General features: G+C 53.3%; 1 protein-coding gene across 7 annotated transcripts; it reads right to left on the bottom strand.

The window, feature by feature from the left end:
* Positions 1 to 6,523: 6,523 nt before the first annotated feature.
* Positions 6,524 to 20,251, bottom strand: Pdlim7 (PDZ and LIM domain 7). Of its 7 annotated transcripts, none has more exons than XM_027941164.2 (13): positions 20,144 to 20,251; positions 19,099 to 19,205; positions 15,243 to 15,394; positions 15,136 to 15,166; positions 14,230 to 14,246; positions 13,848 to 13,984; positions 13,688 to 13,724; positions 12,666 to 12,727; positions 12,283 to 12,517; positions 10,823 to 11,003; positions 7,197 to 7,317; positions 6,993 to 7,108; positions 6,524 to 6,853 (listed from the first exon to the last, which is right to left on the bottom strand). In XM_027941164.2, exons 2-13 carry the CDS (start codon positions 19,192 to 19,194, stop codon positions 6,767 to 6,769), a joined length of 1,272 nt encoding a protein of 423 aa, XP_027796965.2. In that variant the 5' UTR covers positions 19,195 to 19,205; positions 20,144 to 20,251; the 3' UTR covers positions 6,524 to 6,766. The 7 variants fall into 7 exon arrangements, 6 of the variants coding, with proteins under 6 accessions (XP_027796965.2, XP_027796964.2, XP_027796963.2 ...); XM_027941163.2 differs by having other exon boundaries at positions 12,666 to 12,736; XM_027941162.2 differs by lacking the exon at positions 14,230 to 14,246 and adding an exon at positions 14,585 to 14,703.
* Positions 20,252 to 21,586: the final 1,335 nt, after the last annotated feature.

Consider the following 21,586-nt stretch of genomic DNA (forward strand, 5'->3'; position numbering starts at 1 on the left):
GGGCTGAGGCCTCAGAGAAGTTCCTTGGTGAGAAGTGGACACCACTGCCAGGGCCTCCTGCAGCAGCTCTATTCCTTGCTGAAGGCAGGGGTGGGGGTGGTTGAAACCCTCCACAGCTCTCAGAATGGACCTTTATTTATATTTGGTGCTGAGAATCCAACCCAATGTCTCAAAGAAGCTAGACAAGCACTCTATCACTGAGCTATGACCCCAGTCCTCTCAGAAGCTTTTTCCATGACAGTGAAACATCCCAACCCTATCTTCCCAGCGAGGAAACAGCACAAACTTCACCTGGTTCATTCTGGTGTGTGTGTGGGGGGGGGGGGGTGAGGATGTGATTCCAGCTACGCCTGAGTTGAATAATAGGCTGTACTAAGAGGACAGCAGTGTGTGCATTTACACCAGCACTTTAGAGTAAGGGAACTCTTTTAAACTCAAAACGTATCACAGGTCCCTGCCTCAGGAACTCTTGGTACTCACTGTGCTCATGGACATCTGGCCTTGGCAGTTTTTCAGAGTGAAAGCCAGGCAGGGTCAGACTCAGACCCTCTGCTCTAGACCCCAATGGCCAGTAGGTGCAGTTGAAATGCAATTGGAAATCACTAAGGGAGTGGGTGGCCCAGGCCAGGAAGGGAAAGGGTAAGGATCCATGGGGAGGACAGAGCTTCAAGCTTCTTCCATCATTAGGCACGAAGAATAGGATTCTGGGGAGGGAGAAGAACTTATAGCAAGGGCCCTGGGGTGTCTGGGATGGGGAGGCAGATGGCTGGGCATCTGCATCTCTGGCCTCAGCCCCTTCCTGCTTCCTTTGGTCCTAGCTCACAGCTCCTCCCACTTCCCCCGCCCCCATTGTGTCCCTTCTTGGCCTCCTGCTCACTCAGTTTCACATCCAAAAAACAGAAGCCCTATGTGCATCCTCATCAAAGCTCTCCCCCAAATTCCTGCCTCCCCACCAGCCTCCTACTGACTCTCTCCAGCCACACCCACTCTCACCTCTTGCCATGTATATTTTTAAATAAACTTTCTATTTAAGAACAGTTTTAGGACTGGGGGTGTAGCTCAGTGGTAGCGTGCTTGCCTAGCATGCAGGCGGCCTGGGGTTAGGTCCCCAGCACTACAAAAAGAAAAAAAGTTTTAGGTTTACATAAAGAGAGTTCCCATAAACCCGAGACCCAGTTTTCCCTGTTTTCAGAGGAGTGAGGGGGGAGGTCCCCTGTTTGCACATCCTGGGGGACACACCTCACCCTTCAACCTTCCACATCATCTTCAGCGTAAAATTTGTATAGGATTTATACAAATGTCTCTCACCTGTAACTTGTCTTCTCTTCCCTGTGTTTCCTGGCAGTGCTTCAGTCAAGGTCCCCCTGTACGGTCTCCCTATATTGCCAAATTCAGTGGACCCATTGTAGTCCTCAGTTTCATTGACTGTGGGAGTGGATGACCACTAGTTACTTTGTCCTTTGAGAACATGCCTCCTTTCAGTTACCAGCTGCCCCCCAAATGCACACACTGTCTGGGAGGGTGACATGCTGGTGGGTGCCTCCTTCGAGGTCCTCCCACTAAGCCTTTGTATCTGCCACCTGTCAATGTTGATCACCCTTCAAGTCACTGACATGTTGGTCTCTCCCACCCAAGAGCTCCCCACATACAGGGAGGCTGGTCCAATGGCTTCTGGGACCCCAGAGTTGAGCAGATGAGAACCAGGAGGGTTTGGATCCAGAAAGTGGTTCCTTGCTGTGTGCCTTGAGTGAAATCTTTCCCCTCTCTGAGTTTCCTTTTGAGAACCTGTGGTGAGGATAAAATGGGAACTCTCTCCCTTCCTCCTGGCAGCCCTGCCCTCCACCCCCACCTTCCAGTTTTGTGTTCCTCCACATCTTTCAGGGAAGGCTTTGAGGCTGAGGGGAGGCATGTGGGCTGCAGGACTTTTTCAGCATCAGCTGGTTAAGCCTTCTCTGGTCTCATCATGCCTCTGCAAGATTCTACCCAGCATACCTTCAAAAGTGCCCCCTCATTGTTACAAAGCTCACAGCACTTCCCAGGCATCCGCCCTTGGCATTGGGCCAATCACTTTCATTCACCACATTAGCTCTGCTCCGGACTAGCCTGATGCCCCATCCCCCGGCCCTGCCTCTGCTGGGCCCTGCTAACTGTAACCCTGCTTTGAGGTTTTTTGTTTTGTTTTGTTTTTTGCAAGTGTATGCGATGCTGGGGATTGAACCCAGGACCTCATGAGTGCTAGGCAAGCACTTCCACTGAACTACATTCCCAGTCCCAGCTTGAGGATTTTTTTTTAAATTTTTAGTTGTAGATGGACACAATATCTTTAATTAATTTATTTATGCAGTGATGAGGATCCAACCCAGCGCCCCACTTATGTGAGACAAGCGCTCTACCACTGAGCCAGAACCCCAGCCCCAGCTTGAGGATTTTTAAAAAGGATCTAGAAAGTGCTTAAAATGGTAATAGTACACAGTAGGTGTTATGGGTGTATTAGCTGTTATTATTATTTAACAGATGGGAAAACTGAGGTTCAGAGAGGGACAGTGACTTGCCCAGAAGCATACAGCTAGTGAGTGATAAAGTCTAGATAGGGATTTTTAAAATTTCTTTCTTACTGAAGATTGAACCCAGGTACTTGGGAAGCCAGGTCTGTCTTGGGTCACTTCAGCATACCAAACCCTTTCCCTGCTTCCCCTTCTATTACCTCCATTTTCACACCCAGGGGATGGGCTGGCCTGGGGTTTGGTCACAGGCAGTTCCCAAGGTTACAGATGAAAGCTCTGGAAGGAGTGTCAAGGAGGGGTGGAAGTGCAGTGGACACCCCCTCTGCCATCAGGCCTGATCAACAATCTGCCCCTGTCTTCTGATTTTCCATCAAAAACTCCAGAGGGGAGCACATGATCCAGACTTGGTGGATCAGACTCAGTGACTATGTCAGGGATGAACTCATGACCCAAGTCAGTCCAGTGGGCATCAGCCCTGGGATTTTTGCTGGAACCATTAAGAAAGACTCTCTCTGGCCACTGGGGTTGCTGCATTGGCAGGATATGGACCTGGAGCTGCTGGGGGCTGTCTCTGCCAATAATAGGGAGTGCCTCCTGAGAACGAAATGGGCACTGAGGGAAGAGGAGAGGGATGGAGAGAGCACAAGAGACACCCCTGGGCACTTAAAACTGTTAACTATTTCAGGTACATTATCCCTGTTTTTGCTTAAACATTTTGAATTGTACTGACAGTTCTTCATTTATCTGGTTCCCAAGTACTGGTCATTTTTATCAGTGGCAAGGGACATGGGTGAAACATGAGGTGGCATTCTAGTGTCCCCAGTCCCTGAGTAAGAGGTTTCGGTCTGGTCCTGGGGTCCTCACTGATGCCTCTGGAGTGACTCCCGCTGTATAATCTCCCAAGCACCTGGCTTTCCTAGTTCTCCCCAGGCTCCAGTAGGCAAGCTTCTTCTTGTCCCATCATGACCCCCCAGAATCCAAAGTGCTTGATCTCCTCCCATCAGGAAGGAGTTTTTCCTTTGCTCAGGGTTGGCTTTGGATTCAGGCCTACTCAAGTACAAATCCCAGCCCACCTGCTGCTCACTAGGCCACCTGCAGCCAGGTCCTTTATCTCCCTCCCTATAGCAAGGCTGCTTGAAGAGTGAGGGATTGTGTGTACCTTATGTGTGTACCAAGGCCACATGGGGCCCAGTACTGAGAAGGCAGTGACAGAATCATCAGTTCTGGTGAAACAGGCCCTCGCCCTCCACCGCCCCTCCCTGCTGACTCCAAATGAGCTCAAGTCTCTGGGAGCTGGAAAAACCCTTCCCTTGCCTGCTGCCTCTCCGGTTGCCCACTCAGCCCCCTGCCACGGGCTCTGTCTCCTTGGTTGGGGACACTGCACTACCCAAGGGTGCTAATAGCCCCTCTGCCTGGCACAATGACATTTATTTCCCAGTCCCTGAGGCCTCCGCCCGCACAGCCTTGCAGCCCTGCCTTGGAGCATTGTGATCCTTGCAGCCCTGTGGTGATGGGGAGATGGGGACTGTGGGGCAGGAGAGTACAGGAAGGCCTGAGAGGATTAAGTGGCATGCAGGGATTGCTTTGCTCCCCAGCATACAGTGAGGTGGCCGTTCAGAGGAGGTGCCTGTTTTCACTTCCATCTAGCTCCTCGCTCCCAGATTGATTCCACGCCTCTTTGTTCTTCATCTTACTCTCTCTTACGCCCTCCCTTCCACTAACTCCCCTCTTCAACCACCATCCTTTGGCAGAAGTCTCCCAGCTGCCTCCCTCCACCCAGATACTGATGGCTGAGCTGACAATGTCCTCCTCAGGCCCACCATCGCCAACAGCCAAGCCTCTTAAAAGAGCTGTCTGCACTCTCCTTCCACATCCTCACCTCTCCCCCTCCTTGTTTCTCTTTAACCCTGGCAGGCGCCCCAGCTCTCAGCTAAACTGATCTGGCAAATGTCACCTTGTTGCAACACACCAAGGGGACTCCTAGGCCTTATCTGCCTGGTTGACATTGTTGGCAACTTCTGGAAACACTCTTGCCCGGCCCTGGCTTCCCTGCTCCAGAGCTCTCTGGAGGCTGTCATCCTTCCTCTCTGGCGACTCCGTCTGCTTTCTTTGCCCAGTGCTGTGATGCTGGTGTTCCAGGTTTCGTCAGTTCTCTAAGCTGAGGCCCTAGCCATCTTCACACTGGATTTGGCCCATACTTATTATTTTTTAAATAGGATTAAAAAAAAAAAAACATAGTTGCCAATATTCAAAATCTAGCTCTCACATAAAATCTGAACCTCTAGATACTGTCGATAAACTGGCAGATCTGGCTGCACTGCCTGGCGTTCCCACAAGGCAGCCCTTGGTTCAGGCCGAGGGGTGGCTACCCCCAGACGGCTCCCATCAGCAATTGCCATCCGCCACTGTACTCTTGCTCGCTTGTATCCATGGAAACTGAGGATGGACTGAAAGGGCTTCATGGTTCAAAAGAAGTGGGAGAGAGTACATTTCCTTGTGAAGTGAGAGGTACTCAGTGTTAAAATGCCAGAGATATCTAGGCTGAAAGAAAGCCACATCCCACTTGCTTTACTCCTGATACTACCTGCCCAGGCCTTGCTTCCATGCTCTGTCTAGACATCAATTATCAGCATTAACGTTGAGTGCCCCAAACCTGTCCTAAATTCATTCCTGAATTGAATCCGAGGTGAATCTAGACTTGAATCTTCAGGTGCTTGTAGATTTGTCTCTTAAATGTCCCACAGGTAACTTATTCAGTCACTCAACAAACATTTATTGGGCATCCACTATATACCAAGCATTGTTCTAGCCTCTGGCAGAACATCATGAAAATAAAACACAGAGCCCTGCTTTCATTCTCCAAGGGTCCCATACAGAACACAACAGAGACCCTTTTCTTAAAGAGGACCGTCCCAAGGATTTTTGGGTGTGTGGTGCTGGAAATCAAACCCAGGGTCTTGTGCATGATAAGGAAGTGCTCTACCATATCCAGAGCCCAAGGACATGTTGAAGGGGCCAACAGATATGCTGAAGTCCTCATGCCAGAGAGCCCCAAAGAACCAGTGACTATGAGCACAGTGAGTTGTCACACTCTCCTAGTATTAGTCTTCTCTTCATTCAGTCCCTCTCCAGTCCATGCTTGGGACAGGAAAGATGAAGGCATCAATGGGAAGCAAGAAGCCCCAGGGAATGATGGGCCACCAACAAAACCTCCAATCCTTGAGATACCAGACTGGGACCAAGTGGCAGCTGGTTTCGGGCCTGGCTTCTAGTCTGGCTTGTGACTAGAGGTTATGTGACCTTTGCCAGGTCTCCTAACCTTTCTAACCTCATCTGGAAAAGGAGTAAGTAACTGCAGGTACCTCCTAGGGTTGGTGGGGAGATTGTGGGGACGATGTAAGCAACATACGGTATATACTGGATGCCTATACTAGCTTTGGTCCTCTTCTTCCTGCCCCTTGTTCCCTGGGCCCTCACTTTGGACTCCCTGGGTCCGGTCACTGGGTTCCATCTCTGCCACTCTCTTCCCCTGGCCTTTGCCCTCTGATCATTGTCCCAACCTTCCTCCAGTTTCCTTCTTCCTTCTCACTAACATCAGGGCCTCTTTCAAGAACACAAATCCAAACTGGTTCCTTCACTATCTCAAACTCTTTGTGCCTGCCTTTCCCTTTTCTAAAGAGAGCTCCAGCACCTGAGCCTGGCACTTATGGCCTCCCAGGACCTGGGGATGTGGTTCTCAGCCCCACTTTCTGTTTCAGTTCTTAGGCATATAGACAGTGGGTGGCACCTGTGGGACTCATTCTGGCTGTCAGTGCCTTTCACGCCCCATCTCTGCAGATCTGCCCCTATTTCCTCTACTCTCACCTCCATGCCAGGCCAGACCAGTGGCTCCCCTCACATTTAGAGGCAGTAACCGTATGCCTTCCGTATCCCCAACTCCAAGAAAACCATCTTAACCGGTGCCCTGCTAAATGCCTCAAGTCCCACCGTTACTGAAGCACAGGGAAAGGCACAGAGCACACAGCTAGATACAGGTTTATTGTGGCACTGGAGGTGAACAGGGGCTGGTGTGGCCAGCACCGGTAATGTGATAGTGGTGGAGGAAGTGTGTATGGGGTAAGTGAAGAGGTTGGAACAGGGTCCAGGGAACCCCAGGCTCTGGCCAGGAGTTGGGGTTGGGGCAACCATTGCCAGCCCTACCCAGAAATGTTGGGGGCAATGACTCCAGACCTCTCACTCTTTAGGCTGAGCGAGTCCTGGGCTTACACATGGGAGAAGGCATGACTCTTGCAAAGGGGCTTGTCCTTCTTAGAGTAGAAGGTCTTTCCTTCCAGGTTGATCTGACATATCTGGGGACAGGAAAGGTCTAGTTACATGGGGTCACAGGTAGCTGGAAAGGCCCTTTGCCAATCTCTCATGCATCCCACAGGTAGGATATAGGAATGGGGCTAGAGAAGAACAGAGGGTGGCAGGGGTGGGGGCTCTCACCGCACAAACGAAGCATGTGTCATGCCAGCTGAAGCCCAGAGCCTCTAGGAAGCGGTCCCCAGCATCAATCTTGAAGTCACATCCACGGCATTTGGTGCCAAACATCTTCTCGTAGTCTAGGGATGGAGGCAGAGAAGAAAGGGGCCTGGATTCCTGTCTGCCCCACGCTTTGCCCCCCCTTGCCTTCCACGGGCAACCCCATACCTCGCTCGCAGTAGGGTGCCCCTTCCTCCATGTAGAAGGCCCTGTTGCGGATAGGCGTCTTGCAGGCAGCACAGGTAAAGCAATGCACATGCCAGGTCATCTTCAGGGCATGCATGATCTCCTGAGAGGGGGCCACAGTCATTTCATCAGGCTCAGCCCTTTCCAGAACACAGGATGCAGGAAGGCTGGACTTGGGCTAGAGTCTTTCTCCTGCTAAGTTTTACATCCACTCACCCAGGACCCTCATTACTCCATCACCCACCCCACGTCTCCACATGCATGTCCCCTAGGCCCTCAGATTCACCATGTGCAAAACTCAGCACCCAACTCTGCACCACAAACCTGCTCCTCCCACAATTTTTAGTAATTCCACTCTTCTATCTGCTCTAGCCAAATTCCTTCCCTTGTCCTCTCACACTGACCCCAATACATTGGACTCTTGCCTGCCACTAACATGACATGCCAGGCACACCACTGTCTTGGGTTATACACTGGCTGTCCCCTTTGCCTGGATTACTCCATCCCAGATATCTCAAGATCCCCCGGCTCCTCACCTCCTTTGTTTCTACATAAACGTCACCTGTTCCATGTGGTCCACGCTAGTCACTCCAACCCCCTTCTCTATGTCATGCTTCTGGTACCTTTTACTTTCCCCTTTCCTTTTTTCTGTATCTAACAGATAACATTTTTACTGTCTATTACTGTTCTTCTCTCCCCCATTCTCCTGGCTAAATCGTGGGCCAGGAGGACATGAAGCATTAACTGCTCTATTAACTAATCTATCCCAACAGGGCCTGGCCTGTAGTGGGTCCTCACCAATCAGGGTGAGTCGAGTTAACTAGGCTCTACTGGAGGTGGGAAGAAGCAGGCTCACAGTACAGGCTCTCCCTCAGGCTAAGCCGTTTTCCCCAGAACCCTCAAGCCAACCAGGGACAGTGGCACTCAGATCTGGAGTAGGCAGAGGGCAGCGTGGCCAATACCTTTACCTTCTCTGGAGATGCAGTTGTTTCCCTCATGAATTGGGAACCTAACCCTAGACTTGTAGGGCTGGTGTGAAAATGACCCCACACTTGAAGCAAGGGGTCCAGATTGAATCCCTCAAGGGCCGGGCGGGGGACTGTGTTATGGGGGACTACCTGCTCTGCTTCTGGGGGCAGTGTGGATGGGTTCACTCAGGAATGCCCCAATGGCTCAGGTTGAAACCTAAGTGTGAAAGTGAAATCTCCTTTTTCATTTTTGTCCTGCAGTGCTGGGGATGGAACCCAGAATCTCACTCACGCTAGGCAAGTGAGCTACATCCCCTGCCTTTAAAAATTTTATTTTAAAATAGGGTCTCACTAAATTGTCCAGGCTGGCTTGGAACTAGTGGTCCTCCTGTCTCAGCCTCCCAAGTAACTGGGATAAAAGGAATGTGCCACCAAGCCCAGTTTCAGCTTGATTTTTAAATGATAACCATTGACTTAGAAATGAAAGGGTAGCCAAGGAAGAAATAATTATGGGTGACACCTAGCTCTTGATGGCTCATTTGAACCCTTTACAACACCTGTATCATATTTTGTGTTAATTTTTCTTTTTTTTTTTTTTTTTTGGCATTGAAGATTGAACCCAGGGGCACTCAAACACTGAGCTACATCCCCAGGCTTTTTAATTTTTTGAGATAGCAATTTTTTATATAATGATTTTTTCCTTTTCCTTGTTTTAATTCTTTTTCTCTCAAACTTGTGATTCTCCTGCTTCAGCCTCCCCAGTTGCTGGGATTACAGGCATGCGCCATTGTACTCAGTTTCATGTAAATCTTGAAACCATACTGGTCAGGAGTTACTGCCACCCCTTTAGTGAGGCTCAGAGAAAGAAACTGGCTCCTGTTCACAAGGCCAATAGAGGGCAGAAATGGGTTTTATGCCCATGTTTGGCTGGCTCCAAAACTGGCCTTTCCCACAGAGTGATGCTGCCCCTTCTAAGTTAACAAACAGGCCAAAGTGAAGGAACTTACACCTCCAGCTAGTGGAGGGGGGCACCCACAGGGGCTGACTGCAAGGGCTAGTGCCCAGAGCTGGGAGAGGGGTTTCTGCCCGTATACAGAGCCATCTGTGGGCCAGTTCTCAACTTGTGTGTCTCCCCCTTAGGGCATGCTACATCTGTCTCCCTAGTGTCTGGCATTCCTATTGTCTTGGTCTAGACCCCAGCAGCACCCACTTCCCTGGCTTTAGCTCAACCTCCAACCCTGCCCCAGAAGACGCTTTTGAGGCACATCTGACCTCATCAGCCCCAGCTCCATATCCTAACCCAACCCCACCTACCTCTTCTGCCTATCTCACGCCCTTCTCAGGTGTGGCCTTGTGACACAGCTGTTCCCTCTGCTTGTATATTTTCTCAAATGAATTCCTACTCATGGTCAAGTTCCACTTAGAGGCCACTTCTTTCTTGTTCAAGTGTTTACTGACAACCTCCTATATACAGTGCACAGGGCTTGACGTAAACATTCCTGTTCTCAGCCAGTGGAGTTCACACCCAGGGAAATAAGAGGAGACAAAATGACTGGAGTATAGTGAGCAAACTGGGGAGCCTGACCTGAGGGGAGGGTAGGTGTCAGGAAAGATGTTCCCGAGGGAAAGTGATTGTTGAGTTCTAAATGAAGGAAGGAGAGAGGTAAAAAAGGGCTGTAAGAGTGTACAAAGGCCCTGTGGTGGAAGGAACAGAATTCACTGTCAAAATGAAGAGGTTAGAGTGGCTAAAGCATGAATAAGGGATTGGTGGGAGTGGCACAGGGGTCTTCAGAGTATACCTAGAATGGCCAGGTCTCTTGTTATCTCCCCTTAATCCCCAGAGCTTCTGGCCAATTCTGTGGCACAAAGTAAGTGGGAAGGAGAATTTTCAAGGAACTACTGAGCAGTAAGAACATCTATTAGAATACCTGCCAGGTTGGTGAGGTCAGACTCCTGCCCTGGGGAGAGTGAGGCAAGAGTCCTCATGGCCTTGGTACCTGAATTTAGTGGGGCTTGAAGTTAAGGCCTTGAGCTATCCAATACATTTCTTTTCTCTTTTTTATTTGCTTACGCCTTTTTGGGGGGCTTGGCAGGGATGCTGGGGATTGAACTCAGAGGCACTTGACTACTGAGCCACATCCCCAGCCCTAATTTGTATTTTATTTAGAAACAGTCTCAACTGAGTTGCTTAGCACCTCACTTTTGCTGAGGCTGGCTTTGAAATCATGATCCTCCTGCCTCAGCCTACCAAGCTGCTGGGATTACAGGGATGAGCCACTGCTCCCGGCTGCCTAAGCCTTTTTGAACAGAATTATGATCTTTGGTTTTGAAGATCCTGGATGATATAAAGTGAGGCCAATAGAGCAACCCATTTATTAGGCTGGTTTTTGTTGTTGTTGTTGTTTGTTTGTTTGTTTTTTGCCTGTTTTGTTTTCTGTGGTGCTGGAGATTGAACCCTGGGCCTTACATGGTAGGCAAGTGCTGTACCATTGAGCTACACCTCTACCCCTACTAGGCTGTTTAAGATCCAAAGGGCTCATGCAGAGAGAGCTACAGGGTAGGCAGTGCTCAGTACTCCTCAATGCTGACATGTTCAGGATTTGCCTTCCCACCTGCCATCCCTCTGCCAGCCTCACTCACGCCTGTGATCTTCTTCTTGCACTTGGCACAGCTGGGGGCGTAGCGCACATCATAGCAGGGAGGGCAAAAGATAGCCCCCTTCTCCTCAAAGAAGCCGCCTTCCTCCAGGACCTTCCCACACTGGCTGCACACAAACTCCTCAGGGTGATAAGCGTGGCCCAGTGCCACCAGGTAGCGGCCCCTATAGGGAGGTAGGGCAGTGAAAGGGAATGAGTTGGGAGCTCCAAGTGGGTTTATTTAGCACCTAATAGGAAATTTTAGATGGGGAAGTTCATTCTAATTTTTTTCCCCCAAATAAAGCAGAATATAAGGGCTGGATTGTGGCTCAGTGGTAGAGTGCTTGCCTGGCATGTGTGAGTGTGAGGCACAGGGTTCTCAACACTACACATAAGTAAAGATCCATCAAATGAATAACAACAACAACAAAAAGCAGAGTACAGATTTAGGAAGTGACTAGTCCAAGGTCACACACTGAAAGTGATGAAGATTGAAGAGAGATAGCTTTGTCATGTTGCATAGAATTGATGACACAAGAGTCAGTTTGAAGCTAGGAGAATGGTGGGAGCCGATGACTTGAGTTTAATGAGACACACCTGAGGGACTAGTGCCCTAGCGGACAGGAAGCCCTGCATGCTGATGAACACTTGAGAAGACCCCACGGCCTGCCCTGTCCTGCTTGCCTGTTCCAACTTGGGGAAGGGCATGCAGGTCTTAGATAAATAGGGGTCTAAGAAAGAGGAGGATCCCTAGAGGTGGTGATGCACGCCTGTAATCCCAGTGGCTCTAGAGGCTAAGACAGGCGAATCACGAGTTCAAAGCAACTGCGAGGCACTAAGCAACTCAGTGAGACCCTGTCTCTAAATAAAATACAAAATATGGCTGGGAATGTGGCTCAGTGGATGAGTGCCCCTGAGTTCAATCTCCGGTACCAAAAAAAAAAAAAAGGAAGGAGCAGGGTACTTTGCAAATCTGCCTAAGAGCTGATGGGAGGCAAAGCAGGGCAGGGCTGGAGATGAGAACTAGGAAGGTTCTGGAGTCTGGCACACTGACTCTGAGGGGATATGTTACTCTGCTGGACCCCAGGGAGCAGTGCAAAGAGGGAGGGGCCTCTGAACTATCCACTCTGAGAGCAGAGGCTTAACAGAAAGACTGAGCAGAAAGAGAGAGAGAGATATGCAGATGGGCTGGGAGAGGACAGCCCCTTCTTTGCCCAGAGTACAGCTTCAAGGTGTCACTTGACTTTCTTCATTTCAACAGGGCAAATATGCTAGAAATTGGCATGAGTTGGGTGGTGGAGTGGAGTAGGTGGTATAGGATTCAGAATCTGAGGACCTGGGCCAGGTCCCTACCCCAGCTTCCACTGGGAACTGAATCCTTATTCTCCCTCAGTAGCAGCTTAGAAGTAGGTGAATAGACAGGCCAGGTCTAGGCTAGGGTAGGAAGGAAATAGGGTCACCCACCGGATGACCTTGTGGCACTGGTGGCACACAGGAGTCTTGCTGTTGTTGCTGCCCCCTCCTGGGCCTCCTCCAGCAGCAGCCTGCACAATGGAGGTGCGGTTCTGCAGAGGGGTGGGTGTGGCTGGCTGGCTGTGCCGGGTCAGCACGGTGCTTGTTTTGTCCGGGGCATAGCGCTCAGCAAATGCAGGGTCCACAGCCCAGGGTGGGCGGCTGCTGGGGCTGGGGGTGGTAGGGCCTGCGAAGGCCAAGGAAAATGGCTCCAGAGGGGTGCCCAGGGATCCCAAAGAATAGAGGGTGGAGCCTGGGGCAGCTCAGAGGAGGCTACCATCACCACATCCCTGGAGGCTTCCCACCCTTCCCGAGGCCCAAGCCCGCTCTCTCACCAGGCCAGGGTTCCTGGGCTGTAGTTGAGGCTGGGACTGGGGCTTCTGTCCTGGACACCTGGCTGCAAGATCTGCCATTCAAGGCACTGAATGGCTGAGGCATCTGGCATGTCCCACCCCCCAGTTTAGTCCTGCTGGCCCCTGGGAGATGCCCAGGGTACATGAGAGCTGCTGAGCTGGACTCCAGGTCCCTCTGGAGTAGGGATGGGGAGCTTCTTTAGCTAGGTCCCAGCTATCTGGTCTGTCATGTAGAGCTGGGAGGTGAAGCAGAGCTCCTGCTCCTTAGGGTAACTCCTGGGCTCCCCTTACCCCAGAGAGCCTACTTTGTTGGCAGGATAAAGCCCCCTCTTTGCCAGGTACCCCCTCCCACTATGGCAGAGTGGCAGGGCCCACACTGAGCCTGAACCATCTAACACTGCCGTACCCAAAATGCAAACCAGGCCGATAAAGAGAGAAGACAGAGGCAGAGAAAGCAGGCCTGAGAATGTTTATTTCCGTGCCCAAGGCAGCGCAGACCGGCAGACAGCAGTACCACAGGGCAAAAGAGGGAAGGCAGTGTCAGATGAAGTCAGGCCCTGTGCCAGGCCAGCTTCTGGGGCCAGGCCAGCAGAAGGCTCAGGCCAGGGGCAGGAAAGGGGTGGGTAAGGTAAGCAGAAGCTGGAGGCACAAAGGGAGTGCCTTGGGCAGGAGGAACAGAGAAAGAGGCAGAGGGCAGCCGGCCGGAGAGGGTGGGCTACGACTGCACGTTGAGCACGTGGGCAGAGCGCTGGTGGTGCCAGTCCCGGAGGCGGGTGTAGCGTGGGCTCTGTAGCTCCAGGACATACTTTTCCCTGAGGGGCAAAGAAAGGAGGAAGTGAAAGGAAGGAGAGATGGAAGGGAAGCAGGGAGGGAGGATGGAAGGAAGGAAAGAAGGAAAGGAGGAGAATGGAGAGCCCGGCTGGGGAGGTCCAGGGCAGACACAGGGGTGGTGCTGGGATGGAAGAGGTGGGAAGTGGGAGACAGGCTGGTGCCTGGATTTTTACCTTGACTTCTTCAGGTGCTCCTCATCCGGGTCTTGCACTGAGAGGGCAGAGGCAGGCATTGACCGAGAGAAATGAGGGCCAACCCAGCCTTAATCCTTGGCAGAGGGTCAGGCCTGGGCTGGGGCCAGGAGAGTCTACCCTGCCCTGGGATGGCACTTACTGAACTCGGTGCCCGTGAGGTGGGCAAGGATGCGGAAGGAGCGGGACTGGCCTGTCCCTGGCCGTGGCCGCCAGTCCTCGGTGTTCTCCATCAGCCGCTGCTTGCTGGCATCGGGGACCAGCGGTCGGAGCGGCTGTCTGTGGGAAGGGTGTGGCTCAGAACCTCACAATGGGGATGGGTAGTAGGGGCAGGCCCTCCCAGAATTTGGTATAAATGGGTCACCGTGATGGGAGAAAGAGGGAGAAGGGTAAGGCTAAGGGCCCTGCTGGGTGGGTGGGTGGGTGAGTGAGAGAGGGGAGTAGGCCAGCCGGGGTGGGGAGGGACCACCGCCCAGAGTGACAAAAAGAAGGAAGAGAGGGATAGGCAGAGGGGGCTCACTGACTTGTCAGGGGTCTGCACCTGTGAAGGAAATAGATGGACAGATAAAGGGACAGACACAAAGAGAGGAAAAAAGGTGGGGAAGGGTCAGAGGAGCTGGGGGCGAGGTGCCGCTGATTGAGGCTCAGTTGGCCCAACACCACACCCCAACCCAGGCCACCAGTGGGGGACAATGACTCTGTTCAGAGTCCCCCAGAAGGGCGGTGCCTGTAGCTCCCACCCCGGCCGCCAGGGGTCGCTGCCGCACGGTTCCCGCCCGGCTGGGGCGCAGTGCACACTGAGCAGCAGCAACGACAGTGGGTGTGGGGCCAACATAGGACTGGACAGTGTGGGCGGTGGGCGGGCAGGAACTGACGTACCCATTCTGCTGCGGGGCGCTGTCAGCAGGCGGGGGGGCCCCAAAGGGCCGAGCCGTCTTGTTGAGGGACGCACTGGGTGCAAAGGTGTACCGCGGGGGTTCCGCGGCAGGGGCCAGGGCCTGGGCGGAGACAGAGCCGAGCGGGGAGGGCGAGGGTGGAAGCCTGGGTGGGAATGGGGCGATTCCCCACCAAAGGGCAGTGGCAGCTCCTGCTCCGCCCCACACATCTGGCTGAAGGCATCAGGGAGGGGGCGACTCAAATTTCAAGGGCCCCATTTGGGAGCTATAATCTCAGCCCACACGGGGCCAAGGAAGGACCAAGTGTAGGTGGGTACACAGCACAGGAGGCAGGCGGACAGACGGGCAGGCATGCGTGGTGCTGGGACCGTGCGGCAGCCCTGGATTCCACTCCCATTTCCCCAGACCTTGCTCATTCTGGCATCTGCCCCCTGCTCCCAGTAGGGATGGGGTGCCAAGGCTGTGCCAGGGAAGGCAGGTCAGCTCAGGGGTCCATGCCCCTCCTGCCCAAAGCCCGGATTTCCCCCTGCCTACCTTCTGCGGTTTGCTCTGAACTGGCTGGGCCCTGGAGAAGAAGGGAAGGAAGTGACTGTGGGCCCAGCCAGAGGGTGCCCCTACCCACCAGCAGGCCACAGCAGTACCTGCTGAGACCCAGGCTGAGGCGTTCCCCACAGGCACGGATCTTGTTCTGGGCTTCAATGTGCGTGAGGCTTCCTGTGTTCTCGCCATCAATGCTCAGCACCCAGTCTCCCACAGCCACTCCGGCCTGAGAAGCTTTGCCTCCAGGAGTGAGCTGTGGACAGAGAAAGGGTCACAAAAGACCAGGATTTCCCTCTCTCCCTTTTTGGTACTGGGGATTGAACTCAGGGGTGCTTTACTACTGAGCTACATACCCCAATCCTTTCTGAAACAGGTATGTTTTCCAGGCTGACCTTGAACTTGCAATCCTCCTGCCTCAACCTCAAGTTGCTGGGATTACAGACATGTGTCACTGCATCCAGTGAGGCTCAGGACTGTGCAACCCAAACTGAGGCCAACAGTTGTCAATCCTGCCTAGCCCCACTTCCAGTACCCAGAGGCCATTATAGTCAACATTTTTCTGGGCGGCTGCTGGATCCTAAAGCAACCTTGGAGGAGGTGGTGCTCATCCACTGCACAATTTCCTCCCTCACACTGCTCATTTAAGTACCTCCAGGACCCTCCTTCACAACCTAGACACTGCTGTGATGTCAACAAACAGCCACCCTCAGGTTTTGATCAGTCTTTTGAGGCCCTTGCTGGCCTCCCTCTCAGGCTGTTCCACCTACCAGATATATCCTCTGGCTTGTGCTTGTGGCAGCTTCATCCCTGGCACCACTGAGTGTACTCACTGACCTCTTACACTATCACCCTATCCCAGGGCTTTCTGTAGGGCTATGTCTAGACTTGGAGTAGGTCTTGTCATCTCCAGTTTCCCTGTGAATGGTGCCTGAATGGTGCCAAAGGAGTTTCATAGCTTTAAATTGATGTCATTTCCATGCCCCCAACCCCTTGGGCTCTGAGTCAGAAATCCCCAGTTTGTGTGGTAAATGAGGGATACAGCAGGCTGGGAGAAATGGTAGCCACCAGCATTAGCTGTTTGGAAAGCAATGATCTTGGTCGAAGGAAAATGGAATGCGTTGCTGAAGGGCTGAGAGTCTATTTATAAAGGCCTGAGAGTAGAGGGGCCACTTCCCAGGCCCCTGGCAGAGGTGACCCTGACAAACAAATTGAGTCCTTCCAGTCACAACACAGGCAGATGGCTGTCTATGGGTCTGAGCCCATGGGACTACCCAGCTATTTGGCAAGGGGCATGGCACTGCATTGAGCAGGCTTAATTTACACTTCACAGATGGTGGTGGGAATTGGGGGGTACAGGCTGCCAGAGGCCTCAAGAGGCTTCTCAGGTGGGCTGGTACATGAACTGCTGAGGCAAGCAGAGGGGAAATGAGAGGTTCCAGAGAGGTGCCAGGGGCAGAGGGCCAGATGCAGAGACTGCCAGCACTGGGACAAAAGGGAAAGCTAGGTTCAATGGCTCTATTTCATGCTTGCAAAGGTTAGAAGAACATAAAGATGATGGACCCTTCTTTACCTGCTAAATAATAATACTAAGAACTTGGAGCACACATTGACAGTGAATCCTCCAATAGCCTGTGGAAGAATCCGAGAATATACCCATTTCTCACATAGACAAGGAGATTAAGCACCTTAAATCACCCAGCTATTAAGAGGCAGGGCCAGGATTTGACCCTGATTCTAAGGCTCCACCACTCCAGGCCACCTCTGCTGAGTGTGGGCACCCAACCGAGGGATCAACACACCTATAAAGGCTCCCTGATTCCCTGCCTCACCTTTAGTTCAATCCAGTCCCTTACAATGGGTATGGAGAAGTAACAACCTTCAGGGGAAGTGACTTACTTAAGGTCATGGTGAGTCAGGAGGGGAAACCTGGTTCAGTCACCCTCTAAGCACACAAGTTGGCTCCCAGGAGGCTATATAGGCTGAGTCTGAGGTGGGGGTCTTGGGGTGGACAGGAGCAGCTGGCTCCTGAAAAGGGGTGTGTGAGGAGGTAAAGGACTACTTCCTTCCCTGGAGGAAGGGAGGCGGAAGGAGGAGTAGGGGAGTGGTCAGAAAGGTGGAGAAAGAAGTAAGAGAGAGCTCTGAGGTGGCTAGAGGGGAAAGCAGAGGAACTCAGGCTAGGAGCAGGAGGAGGCCTCAAGGATTTAGGAGGGGAAAAGCCAGGGGGCTGGACACTGTACCAGGGCGGGGGTGAGTCAGCCTAAGGGCTCCAACGAAAAGCCCAACCCCCCAGTCCCAGACGTTACCTCATCTCCCAGGCCTGGGCCCACAGCCAGCCCTAGCCCGTCCCTCTTCCCTCTACTCTGGGGTCAGGGGAGGGATAGGGGGCTGGCCCAGCTCAGAAAAGACCACCCCACCCGGCCACCCATCAGGGCCTAGATCCAACTTCAGAGCTGGGCTCAGCTGGTGGCCCCACCCACATGCTAAGGCTGCTGACAAGGGAGCCCAGACCCAGAGTGCCCCCAACAGGCCACATATAAAAGGTCAACATCAATGAAGAAACTGAGGCTGAGACAAGCCACATTGGCCAGCACTTTCCCCAGGGAAAGGAAGGGGAATGGAATATAGAATTAGGCTTAAAGATTGTGTAGGGGACTATGTATGTGTGGTAGGAGGACCACTGCCCTTAGATATCCTGCTGATAGGGCATTTTCCAGAACACATAGAAGGATTCCTGGAAAGAACACTGCTTGCCCAGACCACCAAGCCCAACTCCCACTGACAGACTCTTGCCTTGGGGCTCCTGTTAGGCTGGGCAGTGCCTCCACAAACCTCTGGCCCCTGCCAGGCTGGGCTTGCCCTGGGCTTCCTGCCAATAGCTGTCTGCCCACAGGGGGCTGGGTGGGCCTCTTTGGGCAGGAGGATGTGGGGGCAGGAAGTTCCCACCCCCTTCTGACCCCCAGGCCACAATCAGAGACACCAAGTCCAAAGGCTGGTCTCACTCACTCTGGGCAGGCAGTTTCTACCACAACTGGACCCCACTGCTGGCGCTGCCACCTGACGACCTGGTGAGGGGCCCACCAATGGAGTCCAGGGGTCCAGGTCTAGGCTAGCCCTTTTGGTCTCTGTAGACTCTAACCACTGTTGGCTATGCCAGCTGGGGATGCATTCTTGGGCTTATAAGGCAATCCCCCTGCCACAGGGAGGAGCCAGCCCCCAGCTCCGCCCCACCAGGGCAGACTCTAGGAATTAAGAGTCAGAACCCTAATAGCCCCCAACAGGGGCTATTAAGCCCAGTCTTACAATACCTCTGTTCAGGGTCAAGGGCCACCACAACCTGAATAGGACCACTTGATGGGGACATAGGCTGAGAAGAGTTGGAAAAGGTTGGGAAGAAACCTTTTCCTCCAAGCCACCAAGAGCGCTGGCCATCTTGCGCCTAAATTCAAAATTTGCTTTGCCATGGACTTGTGGAATGATCCCCCTATGCCTTTCCAAGTAGTCTCATTTGGAAAAACAGCATGGCAACTGTTATTCCCTGAATGAAAGCAAACTTAAAATAAGATCCTATGGTCAAAGTGCTGTGCCTGAGGCCTGACTCCATGCAATGCTCCCTCAGGATCAGATACTCCCTGGAGACATCAGGTTCCCATCCTGCAAAGGAGGCCTCCTGTTTGCCCTCAGGTATGGCCACAGGAGCTGGGTGGAATGTCATCAAGTTAGGCCAGTGCTAGGGAAGTTTAGGAATTCCTATTCCAGGATTCACCTAGTTGGGAGCCCTTATGGCAGGTGTCCACCATATTTCTGGACACCTCCTGGTCTTTTGAGCCCTGTTGTTCCTGTTCAGATTCCTCCCCTCCCATCACCCACTGAAGACCTAAGACCCACAGACACACCCCCCCACCCCCCCCACCCCCCCCCCCCCGGGCCGGCGGGATCCATTCCTCAACCCAGGCTCACCCGGGAGATAGAGAGGGGCACATTGAAGTCCTTGCCCCCTTGCAGCCGGAAGCCCCAAGGTGCTGGCCCTTCTAGCACCACCTTGAAGGAATCCATGGTGCCTGTTCCTGAGAAGAGAAGATCAGTGGCTAGTATTGCAGGAAGGCCAGCCCAGTGCTGGACACTAGCCTTGGACAGTTGCCAAGCACCAGGGGAAGACACTGGGCACACACAAGGCATGGGTGAGTAGGTATCCTATCAGGTTTGTCAGGTAGACCTCACTTATAAACACAGGGCAGATCCCCTCCGCCCAGGAACTGGGAGCCCTCATTTATGCTAGAGGTTCTTTCCATCCAGAGGTGAACTGTGAGACTAATTTGGCACGGCTTCTCCCCAAACCAGCCTGGAGCCTCGGATGGCGCGGTGGGGTGAGTCAGGGGCCACTCTCCTCTCCCCCGCCTCCAGGTCCCGGCAGGCAGGCCGCGGCTGAAGCCTGCTCGGACTATATAAGGCATGTAAGCTGACACTGTGCGGAGAGCCAGCGGAGGGAGTACTTGGGGGCTCGGGACGCGAGGGGGAGGGGAGGAGAAGGAAAGGAGGCGGCTGGAGCAAGTCCTAGCCATACCCGACTGGTCCGTGCTGCAGGGAGCCAGAGCGGGACCCCTGGGAGAAGAAGGAGGGGGACGGGAGTGGTGCGCTGCCGGAGATCGGCGGCGGCTGGGATCCCAAAGCGTGGTCAGGAAAGGGATCTACCCTGGAAACCAGTGGGAGTGGTGCCGCCCACGCAGCACGGCTCCCACCACGATATGACTCAGTTTCCCCTTAGTCTCCCGCCTGGGCCCCACGATTTGGCCAAGTCCCGGCCGCAGGAAGCGGCGCAGGCGCCAATCCGCCCAGCGACAGCCGGCATCGCCTCAGGAAGGCGGGGGTAAGGGCAGAGGCAGGGGCCCCAGCTCGCGGGAGAAAGTACAGCGCTGGCCAAGAGCCCCAATGCCCTCCGGGGCCCTTAGCAGGCTCCCGGGCCCTGTCTGGTCCAGCCCAAGACGCCCTGGGCGGTCACCTGTACCTGCTCTGCCCCGCCGGGGCGCTGGTAGGCGGCGGGCTCGGAACAGCAGCGATGCGATCTACCGCCGGCGCTCTGACCCCGCCTCAGCGGACGCCGTCCGCTTTGAGTCCGCGGGAGGGGGCGGAGCCCTGGGCCGTGCCTTCCTCAGAGCCACGCCCGTAGGCGTTCCCCGGCCTCTGGGACGCCCCACCCAATCACGAAGCCCCAACTTCCCGTGAGCTTGAGGGCTCTGCCCTCCCTAGTCCGCCTAAGTGGGGCGGGGCCGGAGCAGGGCCTGAGCTGCGGACGCCGAGACCCAGAGACTCTAATCCATCGTCTCCAGTGTCTCGCTCAGCCCTGTGCGCCTCCCGCTGGCGGAGTGGTGGGAAAGCGGCATTTTGAAACCAGACAGACCTGGACTTTATCTCACCTTAGTTTTCTCCTCCGAAAAACGGGACAATAAAACTCTTATTTCGGGGTGCCATGAAGGTCGGGTATGGTAGGCTCAGTATCCGTGGCCTCAGAATTTCTAAATCCGAGAGACTCGAGGAGCGGGGCAGGTCGAGGTGGGGTAAGTTGAGGGGGCAAGAGGGTTTCAAGTTAGGTTTGAAGAGGCTGAGGGTGTATAGCTCAGTGATAAAGTGCCTGGTTGGTATGTATGAGACCCTAGGTTCTTTCTCCAGTACCTAGACCAACCAAACGTAGGTTTGCAGAACATTTCTGAAGCCAGAAAAATATCGCTGGAGTGAATGATGCTAGAAAGAACCCTTGGTCCATCCTGAGCCTGACAGAGTGGTCTGGGCCCTCACGTCTATCACTTCTGCTGGGTAGAGTCAACAGCCAGCAGCCCTGTGACCTCAGCTTAATCCCAGTACTCTGTTGGAACGGTCTATGTCCCTTTACACCTTACTCCAGAGCAGGTAGCACCTTCAGTGAGGGTGGAACGGGGCCAGAGACTCCAGTGGGGTTCTGCTCAGAGTCCCCACTTTGCCCCCAGCCTCAGCCAGGCGACTGTGGCTGGCCATGAGAAGATTGAGTACAGGTGAGTATTTGGGTGACTGAGGAGGCATTTGTCTTCCTCTTGCTGAGCGACCCTATCTCTTCATCTGGGATGTTGTCCCTGCTGTTCTTTCCTCTCTACCATTATCACATCTCCCTTTTTGCATCATTCCCCTTACTATCCAAATCTCTGTAGGCGTTGTCATCTTTGAAGACTTCCTTTATAGTTTATCTGTCTTCCTGTCTCTACTTCCTTTCCTCCTGTTCTATCTTGTCCACTTCAGTAAGCTCTTGTCCACACCAGTCCTCTAAGAGCTCTCAAGGTCTTCTGTAACTTTCATCAAATCCATGGTGGCTTTCAGATTTCATCATACCTTGCCTAGGAGCAGCACTGGTCCAGGGTGATCACTTTCTTTTCTGGAATCACCCTTTTCCCCTGGTTTCAAAGCTTCTCCTCTGCCGCTT

This window comes from Marmota flaviventris, chromosome 5 (genome assembly GCF_047511675.1).
Source record: "Marmota flaviventris isolate mMarFla1 chromosome 5, mMarFla1.hap1, whole genome shotgun sequence".
Taxonomy (NCBI): domain Eukaryota; kingdom Metazoa; phylum Chordata; class Mammalia; order Rodentia; family Sciuridae; genus Marmota; species Marmota flaviventris.